General features: G+C 44.1%; 1 protein-coding gene across 2 annotated transcripts in view; it reads right to left on the bottom strand.

Moving 5' to 3' along the window:
- RCOR1 (REST corepressor 1) overlaps positions 1–15,276 on the bottom strand; it is a 132,915-nt gene extending 117,639 nt beyond the window's left edge. For both annotated transcript variants that reach the window (XR_014021863.1, XM_081293372.1), the window contains exons 1-2: positions 14,367–15,276; positions 14,227–14,286 (exon numbers count right to left, since the gene is read on the bottom strand). Coding sequence is in view for 1 of the 2 variants with exons in the window: in XM_081293372.1 (XP_081149498.1) it covers positions 14,227–14,286; positions 14,367–14,652 (346 nt within the window). In the remaining variant the exon portion in view is untranslated. The remainder of the gene's footprint in view (positions 1–14,226; positions 14,287–14,366) is intronic.
- Positions 15,277–15,557: the final 281 nt, after the last annotated feature.

Here is a 15,557-nt window from a genome sequence, read left to right as displayed (position 1 = left end):
AAAGGGGTCATATATGCATACGCGTACATATATATGCATTTTAAATAATTGTTAATGCTTTCCAACAAAAAGGGAATATAACAAATCCCTGTATTTCCTTTTTTAAGATGTCTAGACTTCTGCTCTCAGCCAAGGTGGAATAACATCAGCCAGACTTCCCCTGTATGATATGGAACACTCTTGGTCTTCCTGAGTGTTCAAAAACCCTGGGAACCTCCCGAGTGATGGCAATGTCTTCTGGTGACTACAGTCACCTCAGAATGGGAACGGGAACCAGAGAAGTCCAAGTGAATGCAGGGTTAGAGCACTCAGCCACACTTACCAACCTCCAGGAAAGAGGTGGAAAGACAGCTAAACTACATAAAAACTCTAGAAACTTGCTTGGCACAGTGGCGCACACCTAAAATCCCAGTTGCTCAGGAAGCTGAGGCAGCAGAATCACAGGTTCGAAGTCAGCCTCAGCAACCAAGCAAGGCCCTAATCAACTTAGCAAGACCCTGTTTCAAAATAAAAAATAAAAAGGCTCAGTGGTTAAGCACCCTGGGGTTCATTCCTTGGAACTAAAAATAAAAAATAAAATAAAAAAATATCTTAAATCTATAGCTCACTGTTAGAACAAATGGTTGGCATGGGCAGCTCCCTGGTTTCAACCCCTAACACCAAACTTTTTTTTTTTTCATTAAATTGCTATTTGTCCTTTGACATAATAAACCAGCAACCATGAATTACCCTGAGTTCTGTGAGCTGTTTTAGTAAATTATTCCAACCCGAAGAGGGAGACATGGGAACCCCAGTTCATAGCCAGTCAGTCAGAAAACAAGTGACATAGACTTGCAACTAGTGTCTGAACCAGGGGCAGTCTTGGGCACTCAGCCTTCAACCTGTGGGATTTGACACTACAGTATCAGAACTGATGCCCAACTGATGTCCACAGGGAAATTGGGATGAGGGAAAAAAAACACAAACACCTGGTCACTGCAGTGTTCTATGAAGAATGTGAAAACAGAGTTGAGGAGGAAAACAGGTCTGTCTTCTCCTCTTTCACCTTATCACCAACAATTAAGACTGGACTTACATGAAGCAAGTTTTCAAGACACTGGACATGAGGTAACAAGCACAGTGGTCCCTCCCAGGATCCCTCCCCCAAGGGAAACGTGAGGTGAATACTACAAGCGCTCCAGTTTAGTGCCTGGAGGGTCCCAAGAGGCAGTGTGGGGAGAGATAACCTTCAGGGCTTCAGTGTTAAGGTTTGGAGATGAGGTATCCCTCAAAAGCTCCTGTTAATGCAGAAATATTCAGAGGTAAAATGAGTCTCTAGAGAGCTGCAACATAAACCAGTCCATCCTGGTCTGAATGGACTGACTGGAAGGTAACTGTAGGCAGGTGGGCTGTCACTGGGGGAGAGCCCTGGAAGGTTTCATCTCCCTGAGGTCCTTTCCTCCCCCCTCCCACTCCTTGCTTCCTGGCCTCTCTGAGTGGTGCAAAGCTCATCCACAACATCCTTTTACCATGATGTGTGACCTCACTTCGGGCCCACAGCAACTGAGATCCCTGAAACTGAAAGCTCCAAATAAACTTTCCTCTTCTAAGTTGGTCTTGTTGGGTGTTTTGGTCATAGCAACGAAAAAGCTGTAATAGTCAGTCATCTCCCAGAGTTGGTGGGAAAAAGGCCCAAGTGCAAAGAGGCTAAGAGGCTAGAACACATAGGGCAAAGTATCAGGAAAGAGAATCCCAGGCAGCTGCAAAGGGCCTGGGACACCCAGCAGAGTACAGTCATCACACTACTTGAGATTTTTAAATAAAGAACCCCCAAATGGAACAGTCTGTGATCCTCATACAAAGACAGAAGTGTGTCTTCTCCAGACAGCCAGACCATAAGGTGAAGTACTCAGTAGCAGAAACATCAGCCCTAGAAGAAATGCTATTTTCATCCTAACAAAACTAAAAGGAAGACTTGAAATAACCAAAGTACTTCTAATAATCTTAGTCTTGTCTCCTAACAAAATCAAGAATATTTATAAAAATAAAAAAATACCCAGCACCCACCCAAGTTAATGTATAAGGTCTGGCTTCCAAATAAAAATTAACGACAAGCAAAGAAAAGAGGAAGAGACAACCCAAAATGAAGAGAAAAATCAACCAAAACTGAACCAGAAATTATACCAATTATAGAATTAGTAGACAAGGGCATTCAGGCTGCTTCTGGCTGGGTGTGGTAGTGCTTGCCAGTAATCCCAGTGACTCAGAAGGCCGAAGCAGGAAGATCACAAGTCAGGAGACCAACCTGCACAATTCAGCAAGACCTGACTCAAAATAAAAAATAAAAAGGGCTGGAGATATGACTTAGTGGTAAAACAACCCTGGGTTCAATCACTAGTACCAAAAATGAGGTTGGGAGGACTGTACCCAATGTCTTAAAAAATTAAGAAGACTGTATGTGTTAAACAGATCCAAATCAAATTCTAGATGTGAAACCTACAATGTCTAAGATGGAAAAAACAATGGGTGAAGTTAAAGGCACACTCAACATTGCATTATCCTAGAAAATTTGCAGTTACTCAAAATGAAGGAAAATCCAGTGTGGTGGTCAACCTATAATCCCAGCCATAAGGGAGGCTGAGGCAGGAGGATCACTTAAGCACAGGAACTAAAGGTCAGCCTAGGCAGAGTAAGAACCTTTCTCAAAAAAAAAAAAAGAAAAGAAATAGCCAACAGGGAGGCTGAGGCAGTAGGATCTCTAGTTCAAACACAGCCTCAGCAAAAGCGAGGCACTAAACAACTCAGTGAGACCCTGCCTCTAAATTAAAAACAAAATAGGGCTGGGGATGTGGCTTAATAGTCAAGTGTCGTGAGTTCAATCGCCAGTACCAAAAAAAAAAAAAAAAAAAAAGAAGAAGAAGAAGAAGAAACAATACTGAAGAGCTCTTCAGAAAGCAATGAATCAAGTTAGCCAATCCCAAAAAAACCAAATGCCGAATGTTCTCTTTGATATAAGGAGGCCTGATTCATAGTGAGATAGGGACAGAGAGCATGGGAGGAATAGATGAACTCTAGGTAGGACAGATGGGTTGGAGCATGGGGTAATTAATGATGGTGGAATGTGATGATCATTTTTATCCAAAGTACAGGTATGAAGACACAAATTGGTGTGAATATACTATGTATACAACCAGAGATATGAAAGAGATATGAAAAATTGTGCTCTATATATGTAATAAGAATTATAATGCATTCTGCTGTCATATATAAATAAATAAATAAAAAGAAAGAAAGCAATGAGATGTAATTCAGCCTATTGATGCATGTAATTATACACTTTAAAATATGTACTATTTGGGGCCAGGGTTGTGACCCAGTGGTAGAGCACTTGCGTAGCATGCGTGTGGCACTGGGTTTGATCCTCGGCACCACATAAAAACAAATAAGATAAAGGTATTGTTTCCATCTACAACTAAAAAAAAAATACACACACACACACACACACACACACACACACACGCACGCACGTAGTTTGGCCTGGTGTGTGGCACACACCTGTAATCCCAGCAATTTGGAAGGCTAAGGCCAGAAGGATTATAAATTTGAGGCCAGCCTAGCAACTTACTGACACTGTCTCAAAATAAAATTTAAAAAGGGTTAGTAATGTAGCTAGTAGTGGAGCACCCCTGAGTTCAGTTCCTGGTACCTCAAAACCAAACAACAAGAAAAAAAAAGAGTAGGAGGAGAAAGAGAAAGGAGAGGAAAGTGGGAGAGGAGGAAAAGGGAGAGAGAAAGAGGCAAGGGATGTAGCTCAGTAGCTTATAAGGTACTAGGTTCAATCCCCAGTATCACTAAAAAAGGGGGGAAAGGGGATTAAATGTGTGCAATTTATTTTATGTCAATTGTACCTCAGTAAGGAGGCTGTTTTCACAAATCAAATCCATTTAAAATAAGGCTGAGCCTTTCTGATTTTTTTAGGCCATGTGTTTATCTTCAATAAACTACCCATTCTACTTGCTTTCTTCAAGAAATCTTATTTTGAACAGCTTAATAGCAATATTTTGAACAAACACCCCACTAGAGGAATTCAGTACACAGCCGTCATATTTATCAGCTGTACTAATCTCAAATTTCATCATGTACCTTGACTGAACAGGCAAGGCTTCTGAACTGGCTACAAAAAGTACTAAAAACAAATCTTTCAATTCTTCAGAACTTCTAAATCAGTGCTATCCAATCAAACTTTCTGGAACAATGGAGATGTTCTTTTCTGAGCTAATATGATAGCCAGTAGCACTTGAAATGTGCCTAGTATAACAGAAGGAATACATTTTTTTTTTTTTCTTTTTGTAGTACTGGGGATTGAGCTACACCTCCAGCCCCTTTTTTTTTTTTTTTAATTTGGGGTCTAGGCCTCATTAAGTCGTTGAGGCTGGCTTCAAACTTGCAATTCTCCTGCTTCAGTCTCCTGAATCACTGGGATTGTAAGTGTATACAGCCATGCCCAGCTAAATTTAATAGTCACATGTAGCTAAGTAACTCTTGATAATTAAAAAAAAAAAAAACCTGGATTGGACATCTTTATTTTATTTTATCTTATTTTAGGTACAGGAGATTAAATTCAGGGGCACTCAACCACTTAGCCACATCCCCAGCCCTATTTTGTATTTTATTTAGAGACAGGGTCTCAGTGAGTTGCTTAGTATCTCACTTTTGCTGAGGCTGGCTTTGAACCCATGATCCTCCTGCCTCAGCCTCTCAAGCCACTGGGAGTACAGGGGTGAGCCACCGTGCCCAGTAGAACATCTTTAAATTAGAATGTTTAAAACAATTTTATAATACTTAAAGCTTATGTCACATAAGATTAATTTTTAATTATTAAGCACCATAAAATCATAAGTACTGAATAACTCCTGCTTTTACAGCAATGGCTGAAAAGACTATTCCATCTAAAACTTCTCCCTGGTTCCTTCAATTCCTACCCTCCACCACAGGTGACACCACATCATGTCTCACAGGCCCCTCTGCTCTATCACCAGTGGATTTTCATACTTCATTGTGATTTATCTCCTAAATTAGGTCAGACTCCTTGAGGGATTTTAAACATCTAAGTCCCTCGAACATTACTCTCTACACACCAAAAGGCTATAATGAATCTCTCTACCCAAAAACTAACTCAGAAGAGAGGTACATTGCCTTGGCAATGTACCTTAGTGCTGGGGTTATAGCTCAGTGGTAGAGTGCATGCTTAGAAAATAAAACAAACCTTATCAATAACTATTTTAAAAATAAAAATAAAAAATAAAAAGTGAGTCTGGGAAAGAGGTGCATACATGTAATTCTAGCAACTCAGGAGGTGAAACGGGGGGATCACAAATTCAAGGCCAAACTCTTGAGCATTTTAACATGATTCTATCTCAAAAAAATAAAATAAAATAAAAAGGGCTAGAGGTATAGCTCAGAAGTACAGCAGCTCTGGGTTCAATCCCCAGTACTAGAAAAAATAAAACAAAAGAGTGTTGGCAAGGATATAGAAAAATCAAGAGCCCTTACCCTGGTTCAGTGGTACACACCTGTAATCATAGCAACTTAGAGGCTGAGGCAGGTGAATTAGAAGTTTGAGGCATGCCTGGGAAACTTAGTGAGATCCTGTCTAAAGGGCTGGGAAGCTCACTGTAGAGTGCTTGCCCAGCATGCTCAAGGCCCCGAGTTCAATCTTTAGTAAACTACAAAATATTAAGAATTTAAAAACTTTACAAATTGGGCTTGGGTTGTGGCTAAGATAGAGCACTTGCCTAGCAGGTGCAAGGTCCTGGGTTCAATCCTCAGCACCACATAAAAATAGAATAAATAAAATGAAGGTGTTGTGTCCAACTACAACTAAAAAAATAAAGTATTTTTTAAATAGAAAAAAAATTTACAAATTAATTTTATGCATGGCTGGGAATGTAGCTCAGTAGTAGACCACCTGCCTAGCATACATGAGGCCCTGCCCTGGATTCAATTCCCATCACTGCCCCCCCAAAAAAAAATTATGCTAAGTAAATGAAGCGAAAGACAGGTGCCAGGCATGGTGGCACATGCCTGTAATCCCTGCAATTTGGGAGGTAGAAACAAGAGGATCACAAATTCAAAGCCAGCCTCAGCAATTTAGCAACATGTGGATACCCTGTCTCAAAATAAAAAACATAAGGGATGGGAATGTGGCTCAGTCATTAAGCGCCCCTGGGTTCAATTCCCAGTACCAAAAAGGAAAAAAAAAAAAAAAGCATAGCCAGGCAAGGTGGCACAATTCCATAATCCCAGACAGGAAAGGTGGCTCACACCTGTGATCCCAGCAGCTCAGGAGGTTGACAGGAGGATAGCGAGTTCAAAGACAGCCTCAGCAAAAGCGAGGCACTGAGCAACTCAGTGAAATTCTGTCTCTAAATAAAATACAAAATAGGGTTGGGGATGTGGTTCAGTGGGTGAGTGCCCTTAAATTCAATCCCTGATAACCCCCCCCAAAAAAAAAAATCCATGTGCAGCTGGGCAGTAGGGCACACTTGTAATCCCAGCAACTCAGCCTCCTGAGTCAACAGGATCGATCACAAGTTGGCAAGGACCTAAGAAATTTAGGAAGACCCCATTCCAAAAAAAAAAAAAAAAAAAGCTGGAGATGAGGCTTGGAGGTTAAGCACCCCTGGGTTCAATCCCCAATACCCGCCCCTCAAAAAAAAAAAAAAAAAATGTGTAACTTTTCTTCTTTGGTGGTACTAGGAATGAAACCCAGGGCCTTGTGCATGCCAGGGAAGTGCTCTACCGCTGATCTACATCCCCAGCCCACATATAACATTTCATTCCCAAAAATTCAACTACTAATAACCTGCCACTAACTGGAAGCTTTATCAATAACACAGTTGATTAACATACAGATTGTATATTGTATTTATTATATGTGGTTAAAAATACTTGAGAATTGCCAGAAATCATTTTTTCACTGCAACAATTTACTGGAGACAAATTGCTCATATGAAAATTATCAGCTCACACACAGTTTAACACTTGAGCTTTCTGCATTAGCAACAGGAATGGCACTATGTAAGTCTGTATTTGTGTGCCTAAGTTTTAATCAATTTCAACTTTTTGTAATGTTTATACATCATATTTTATGGTAGTAAATGTAAAACAGGCAATATCCACATATATACATTCATGGCATACTTCTTTCTTTTTATTTTTTTAATATATTTCTAGACTATAAAGTTTGTGTGAGATTTTTCAAATTGTCATGAATCTCAAAAAAATAAATCCATAAAAGTAGATTGCCGCAGTCTGGCTGGGCACAATTCAGGAGCACTTCAAATCCACATTGCAAGGGTCAGCTATATATTCAAGTCTCTGAAAATTAGTCCAAAATTATCTAATAACATCAATAAATTTACACATTTTTTTGTGTGTGTGGAAGGAGAAGAAAGGAATGTGTCTGGTTTTTGGTGGGAGGAGGAAGATAAAAATATGCAAAGGAAGGAAATTAGCTATAAAACAACACTAGCCACAGCTACATTTGCTATACAGTTGAAATCAAGAATTTCTTAAAATACTCTTAGATATTTTGTCATTTCACACCTTATTCAAGACAAGGTTCTTTTTTTTTTTCAGGGGGGGTTACTAAGGATTGAACTTAGTTGCGAGGCACTAAGCAACTCAAAGAGACCCTGTCTCTAAATAAAATACAAAATAGGGCTGGGGATGTGGCTCTGTGGTCAAGTGCCTTTGAGTTCAATCCCTGGTACCCCTTCACACACACACACACACACACACACACACACACACAAAACTTCCACTTGGCTGCAGTGTGATTCAGTGGTAGAGCGCTTGCCTAGCACGTGCAAGGCCCTGGGCTCAATCCACAGCACCACCAAAATCACCTTCCACTGAAGGTAGAAGACACCTACTGTTAAGTGCTGAAGATACCTACTTCAACACACACACATGCACCTCACTTGAATCACCTCACTTCAATCTGCCCCAGCCAACCTAGCTGGCTACCTCCCATTTCATCTGTGTTTTCACTATCAAGAAGAATATAGACATGAAACTGGCTCTGGCACCCTAAACATAAAACTCCGTAACATTTGAGTCTGTGGGGAAACAGCACATCAATTGATCCAATACAGTTTGCTCTTAAGCATTTTTCCTTAAAGAAGATTTCTGGCTATCTATTCCTGAAATATACAAGATTGAAGTCTAATTGTAACTTACAATTAATGGTACTATGTTGATGTTTTTCCTTTCTTAGTGATATATAAAATAATAATGCATTCTCCAACTGATAGATGATCTCAGACTTGAGTAAATAATGTATTGAGCAAATTATTAGATTGGATCAAAACACTAAGTCACTAAGAGCCTCAGTTCCCTCATAAGGAAAGTGAAGATACTAATTTCATCTCATATGGCTGCTGTGGTGGTTAAAGGACTTAAGGTGTTCAGAACAGCTTGGCACAGAGTATGCACCACACTAACCAGGCACTGAAAGGTCATTCTTTTGAGGGTTTTCTGTCAGTAACAAGCAGCACCTCCCCATCCACACGTTCACTCATTTCCTTCTATCAGTGGCTAAATCCATAACACAGCTCAATTTAGTTGTAGCTCACAATATTTTAATCTTTTGTAAGAAAATAACTGACCTTTAGAGTATTCAGAGTCATAACTATAATCTCTAAAATGCTATTACAATTACATGCTACCCAGGAACTAAACCAGAACTTTTCTAGTCATTTGGCAATGTAATTTGGGCCAAATCATTAACAGTTAGCAAACCAAAATGAACTGAATAACATTAGCTTTGAAACAACACAAAAAAAAAGGTATCAATTCTCAGTGACATCGATCTTAGAATCAAGGGACCTGGTGACAAATTTACAATAGCTATGTGCCGGGCTGGGGATGTGGCTCAAGCGGTAGCGCGCTCGCCTGGCATGCGTGCGGCCCGGGTTCGATCCTCAGCACCACATATCAACAAAGATGTTGTGTCCGCCAAGAACTAAAAAATAAATATTAAAAAAATTCTCTCTCTCTCTGTCCCTCTCTCTCTCACTCTCTCTTTAAAAAAAAAAAAAAGAAAAAAAAAAAGAAAAGCAGCACAGGATCACCAGTGAAAGCAAATGAAAGGCAGGCCAAGCATCCTATTCAGTAAAATCTTCTGTCCACATGAAAAGTATAACACATCTTACTACTACAAGTCAACTTCAAAGTGACAGTTAAGCTCCAGTGACACCACAAATTTTCAAATCTGATTACATATATCGGACTGAATGCTCAAACTACAGGTTGCTTTTCTGAAGGACCATTTTCTCAAAAATTATTACCATTAACAATCTCATCTTCTGGACTGGGAGCGTAACTCATTGACAAAGCACATCCCTAGCATGCGCAAACCCTGGGTTTGATGAGGGGCTGGGGGATTCCTCTTCTGTAAGTTGTAATTTTAGCACAAGTGAACTGTGATACCGAAAACGAACTCAGGATAAAGTTGACATAACACAAGCTTCAGAAAACAAAGAACTGGAGCCAACCCTAACCTCCTATCACCGTGCTCCTTTGGCTAGAAGTCAACAAAGAGGAAGAGCCACAAAGAAATGACCAAAAAGATACACTAAAGCTGCATGCTCTCAGGAAGACACAGGAGCATTCATAGTTTGTTTTTTTTTTTTAAGAGAGAGAAAGAGAGAGAGAGAATTTTTAATGTTTATTTTTTAGTTCTTGGCGGACACAACATCTTTGTTGGTATGTGGTGCTGAGGATCGAACCCGGGCCGCACGCATGCCAGGAGAGCGCGCTACCGCTTGAGCCACATCCCCAGCCCACATTCATAGTTTTGTATAGAAAAACACTACTCATTTCAAGACAAGTGACGCTTCACGAGTTCAGGAAAGAACTGGAGGTGGGATCCCTAAGTTCCCCACTCACTGTTCTGTGCCTGCTGGACTCTACAGAAACCAACCACCACTGGACATCCTCCATGACAGAGTGTGGAAAGTCTGGGTACCACATATGGACACAAAGCCCAAATTAAAGGTGGAGGGGCTGCACTCTGGCTTGTTTTTAATGTTAAATGATAAAAACTTTTTCTCTACGGATTTCAATCTCTGTCTTGGACTATATGAACTGAATCAGCGTTTTAGCACTACCATACTATATTCACTTCATTTGCTATCTGCAAGGCATAACAGAATTAACTCTTCCTTGGACTTTATAGAGACTATCAGGCAATCTTAGCTCCAGCCAGTCACAGAACAGGGTCAAGCTGTGATCTGCAAATAAATAAAACCTGACCAAAAAAATAAATAAAGTCAACTTTTTCCACCCACACACCTTTACTATATATACTTTAAAAGAAAAAAAGCCATGTTTTAATTTTATTTTACAGTAGCACATGCCTGTAATTCCAGCTACATTGGAGCCTGAGGCAAGAGGATCACAAGTTTGAGGTCAGCCCAGCAACTTAAAAACCTTGTCTCAAAAAAAAAAAAAAAAAAAAAAAAAAAAAAAGGTTTGGGATTGGGATGTAGCTTAGTGCAGCTGGGGCAGGGGGGCTCCTTTGATGAGTTTGATGAGTTTCATGTCTGTCTGTTCAAATTCTTGTATAATGATACTACTACTAATAATAATTTTTTAAAACACAAAGGTGCACCCAAAACTCAGGCAAAAAAAAAAAAAAGCCAGGTTTCAGAGCACGTGCACATAATCTCAGCAGAAGTATGAAAAGCTCTAAGCCAGCTTGAGCAACTTAGCGCAACTCTGTCTCAAAATAAAAATTTTAAAAGGCTGGGAATACAGCTTAGTGGTAGAGCATCACTGGGTTCAATCCCCAGCACCACAAGAAAGGAAAACACCAACCCCTTGGGAAGTGATTGTAGTTTAGTTGAGTGGCAAAGTGTGTGCTTATGATGTCCAAGGACCTGGGTTCAACTCCCAGCACTCAAACAAGCCCACTCCAGCAGGTAGAAAGAAAAAGTTGTCACAACTACACCCTCATTCCCATGTTATTCTAACTTCTTTTACTCCTGTGAAGAACATCACATGCCCGTAATCCCAATGACTTGGGAGACTTAAGGCAAGAGGATTAAAAGTTCAGGCCAGAGGCTGGGGTTGTAGCTCAGTGGTAGAGTCCTTGCCTAGCATGCATGAGGCACTGAGTTCATTGCCCAGCACCACATTAAAAAAAAAAGTTCAGGCCAGCCTGGCAACTTAGCAAGACCCCTTCTCAAAATAAAATGGGCTGGGGATGTAGCTTTGTGGCAGAGCCCCCCTGGATTCCATCTCTAGTGCCACACACACACACACACACACACACACACAAATTAAAATTAAAAAGGAGTATAGCTCAATTCTAAAGACCTAAAAGAAAAATATGCCATAAAACAAACACGTTGTACAATTTATATTCCAAAATAAAAATTTCAATCTCAGCGGCTCAGGAGGCTGAGAGTTCAAAGCCAGCCTCCGCAATGGTAAGGCACTAAGCAACTCAGTGAGACCCTGTCTCTAAATAAAAATACAAAACAGGGCTGGAGATGTAGCTCAGTGGTTGAGTGCCCCTGAGTTCAATCCATGGTACCAAAAAAAAAAAAAAAAAAAAAAAAGTCAGTTGGTTTCCCCCTTAGATTTCAAGTTAAATAAAAACCACATGAAAAATCACTAGAAAATAGGAAAGCCTCACAATTTTTAGCCACATTCAGGAATGTGTCTCATTGCTCAGACTGACAAAATAGGGCCTGAAATAATTTCATACTGGCTGGATTTCTTTCAGATTAAAACAGAAAATGTACAAATGTTAATATCAAGACTCAATCAAGGGGCTGGGGATGTGGCTCAAGCGGTACCGCGCTCCCCTGGCAAGGGTGCGGCCCAGGTTTGATCCTCAGCACCACATACAAACAAAGATATTGTCTCTACCAGAAACGGAAAAATAAATAAAATATTTTTTTAAAAAAGACTCAATCAATTGGCAGTACAATGATGCATCAAAACACTGACAATGTTTTACTTTCCAGAATCCAAGGCTCCAGCAAGTTTATGCTTATACTTCCCCCATCAAGTAGTCCAAGGATTTCTATCCCGAGTACCACCAGAGAAGAAAGAGAGGAATCAAAAGACAGTTCAAAATACTATCCTATAACATATGGTGTTTCAAAGATACAGCTCCAAAGCCATTAGACTCATTATTAACAATGCAGGAGCTAAACATTAGTATTTAGATGAAAGAATGTCAGAAATCTAAGTCCTGGCTGAGGATGTTAAGTAGCTCAGTGGTGGAGCCCCTTGCCTAGCATGCCTGACACTCTGGGTTCAATCCCCAACACTGAAACCAAAAAACAAAAATGTGACTATCAAATATGCCCTTTTCCTCAATCATACTCAACATACTTAAATAAATCTTCCAAAATTAATGCATTGAAACTGACCAACTTAAAGATTTGCTCAACTTGACTCTAAAAATAACACCTGGAGGGCTGGGGATGTGGCTCAAGCGGTAGAATGCTTGCCTGGCATGCGTGTGGCCCTGGGTTCCATCCTCAGCACCACATACAAATAAAGATGTTGTGTCCGCCCAAAACCAAAAAAATAAGTAAATAAATATTAAAAAAAAAAATAACACCTGGAGAGGGCTAGGGTTGTGGCTCAGAGGTACAGCGCTTGCCTAGCATGCCTGAGGCACTGGGATCATTCCTCAGCATCACATAAAATAAAATAAAGCTATTGTGTCCACCTATAACTAAAAAATAAATAAAAATATTTTTAAAAAATAACACCTGGAGAAAATTTAGTGACAAGCTTTTCTGTTCTGAATATTACCACAGATAAGACTTGACCTACAAAATGAAGATGGGGTCAACTGTAAGCAAAAAACGGAATGCTTCCCCTGGTGGCCAACCCTAGAATGGTGGAGCTTTGCACAGAAGAGAAAAAGCCTGGCCGCCTGGTTCTATCCTGTCACTCACAAATGAGAAGTGTCTATCAAAAAAGGAAGATCTGGGGGGAGGGGAAACTACCAGAGGGGCTTAAAAGGAATACAAATCTGGAAGTCAGGCTACATTAAATATAAAAGAGTAAGTCATCAGACCATAGAACACAAATTTGGGAAAAGCCGTTTATTTCCAGAGTGCCCCAGCTCAGCAGGGGATCCTTCTGCATTTTCACTTCTAAGCACACCCAGTGTTTAGTACCTTAATCACAGCTTAAGAGCAATCGCCTTTTTTGAGGACTAGATCCTTGCAATTTTCCGCAGTCCTGTTTCCAAGGAAAAGCATTTATTTCTTCAAACAAACTAGTGGTCTAACCTACTTAGAGAACCTCCAGTTCTAAAGCCCTCCAACCAGGAAGAGGACTGCTCACTCCAGCTTTACAAGAGTCTTTTGAATTTTACTTCTGAAACAAAACCCACGTCCTTTCAAACATTTTCTATACCAACAACCTTTAAAGACAGACTCATACAGAGACGGGGGAGAATCTCATGTATTAAAATCTGAAAAATTCCTTTGTCTGATTTGACTTTTTTTTTTTTTGTACCACTTTAAATTTGCTTCCACCCAGAGCAGCAAGGGAAGTAAATGCTCCATTCTGGGGTGCAGGGATTTCTGGTAGGTGGAAACCATTGGTTAGCTAAAGCTCCTGATGGTTCTATTCTTTCGCAACCTCTTCCTCTCCCCTGTACTAACCCACCAAAAAAAAAAAAAAAAAAAGGAAATGCATATGCATTTACAAATAGGTCTTAAAAACCAAACTGCCACACGCGAGCCTCTCTTGTCCAGGCAAACGCCCTCTGGAAAGCACACTAGTTTTATGAGCTGGTTTTGGGGGTTCCACTCCTTCTAAGGATGGGAGAGGGGTCCAGAGCCGGCGAGGACACAGGCCCGCAGGGCACAGCCGGGCGAGGCTTCCCAGGAGGGGTCTCGTGGGCCGCTCAGTCCGGGCGCTCAGCACGCCAACTCTCCCGCACGCCACCCGGCCCGGCGGGTCGCAGCTCACCTGGGCGCGGGCATCCCGCTCCTGCTGCCAGGTGCGACCGCGGCCAGGGCCTGAGGGTGGGGGGCGGGGGCGCGGGCCGGGCCGGGCCTCCCGCCGGCCCGCAGCCCGCGCCGTGCGTGCGCGCGGCCCCCGTCGCGCCCCGCGTGCCCCCGCGGACCGCAGGGCCAACACGCACAAAAAGAAAGTTGTCGCCGGGATCCCGCCGCTCGCGGCCGGCCGCGCGCTACTCACCGGGGTCGAAGTCGGGCACGGCCGCCTGGTACTGGGGTCCGACCCGCATGCCGCCGCCACCTGCGGGAACAGACACGGCGGTCAACGCGGGCGCGGGCGCGGGCCGTGCGGGGCCGGGCGCGGGGGCGGCTGCCACCTACCGTGCTCCTCGTCGCTGGACGAGCCCGAGCTGCCTTCCTCCCAGGAGTTGCTGCCGCTGTTGCCATTGGGCGCCGCCGCCGCCAAACTTTTATTCTGGCCATTATTGGGGGCGGCGGCGGCCGAGGCGGCGGCGGCCGAGGCGGAGGCGGCGGCGGCCGAGGCGGCGGCGGCTGCGGCGGCCGAGGCGGAGGCGGCCGAGGCGGCGGCCGAGGCGGAGGCGGCCGCGGTGTTTCTGCCCCTGCGCTTCCCTGAGACCTCGGGGCCCTTCTCCACCATGGCCGGCATCAGCGGAGCCCGGGGCCGGGCGACGGCGGCAGGGACCCCGGCTCGCGGGGAGCGGGCGCCGGCCGGGCAGGGGGCGCGGGTGGGCGCAGGGCCGGGCGGGCTGGCGGGCGCGCGGGAGCCCAGCGGCGCGCGCTGGGGCCGGAGGAGGCCCAGACGGGCGGAGCGCCGAGCCGCCTTAAGCCCCCAGCGCCGAACCGAGCGCAACTTTGGCTCTCATCACCGCCCGCACTTCGCTGGCTCTAACTACTCCGGGAGCTGCGGGCGGGGGGAGGGGCGGGGCCTGCGCGCCGAGGGGAGGGCCGCGCGCAGCCTAACACGACGTGGGGAGTCCCGCCCTCCCACGCCCCGATTGGTCCTCGTGGGATTTGGACGGCGAGCGGTAGCCCGGTTGGCTCACGCGCGTGTCCGTCAGGGGGCCGGGGCGGGAGCGCGGGCAAGGGGAGGCTCCGCGCTTCCGTTGGCCAGGTTGGGTTGACGCGTATCGCCCACTGTACGTGGTTTGAGGTTTGCCATTGCTTTACGCCCCATGATCCATCTCTCGAGGCAATCGCGAGGAGTTCGCCACCTCCCCGCCCCCTCCCGCCCGCCCCGGCCCGGGAGCGCCCCCGCGGCCCAGTCCCCCGCCCCCGAGGGGCCCAGCCAAGCGCACCGCAGGCTTCCCGCAGTACAATGTGCCCGACGCGAGAACTAATTGCGGGCAAGGTCGGGACTACTTTCCCCCTCGCGCGGAGGAGTACAGCACAGTTTGAATGGGTTCTATACAAAGAGAGGAAACTAATTGAAGAAACTAATTGCGCCCCCGTTTTCCCCGAGGGGCTTGGGGGTGTGCGAGGCCGGGAGCCGCGGCGTCCCAGGGGACAGCGTCCCGGAGGCAGCCAGACGCAGTGGGCTCGGGCCGAGGGCGC

Source organism: Spermophilus citellus (assembly GCF_964194105.1).
Source record: "Spermophilus citellus genome assembly, chromosome: 4".
In the NCBI taxonomy this organism is placed as follows: domain Eukaryota; kingdom Metazoa; phylum Chordata; class Mammalia; order Rodentia; family Sciuridae; genus Spermophilus; species Spermophilus citellus.
Note: the sequence above shows the minus strand (reverse complement) of the source record. Positions and strands in the feature narration are given on the sequence as shown.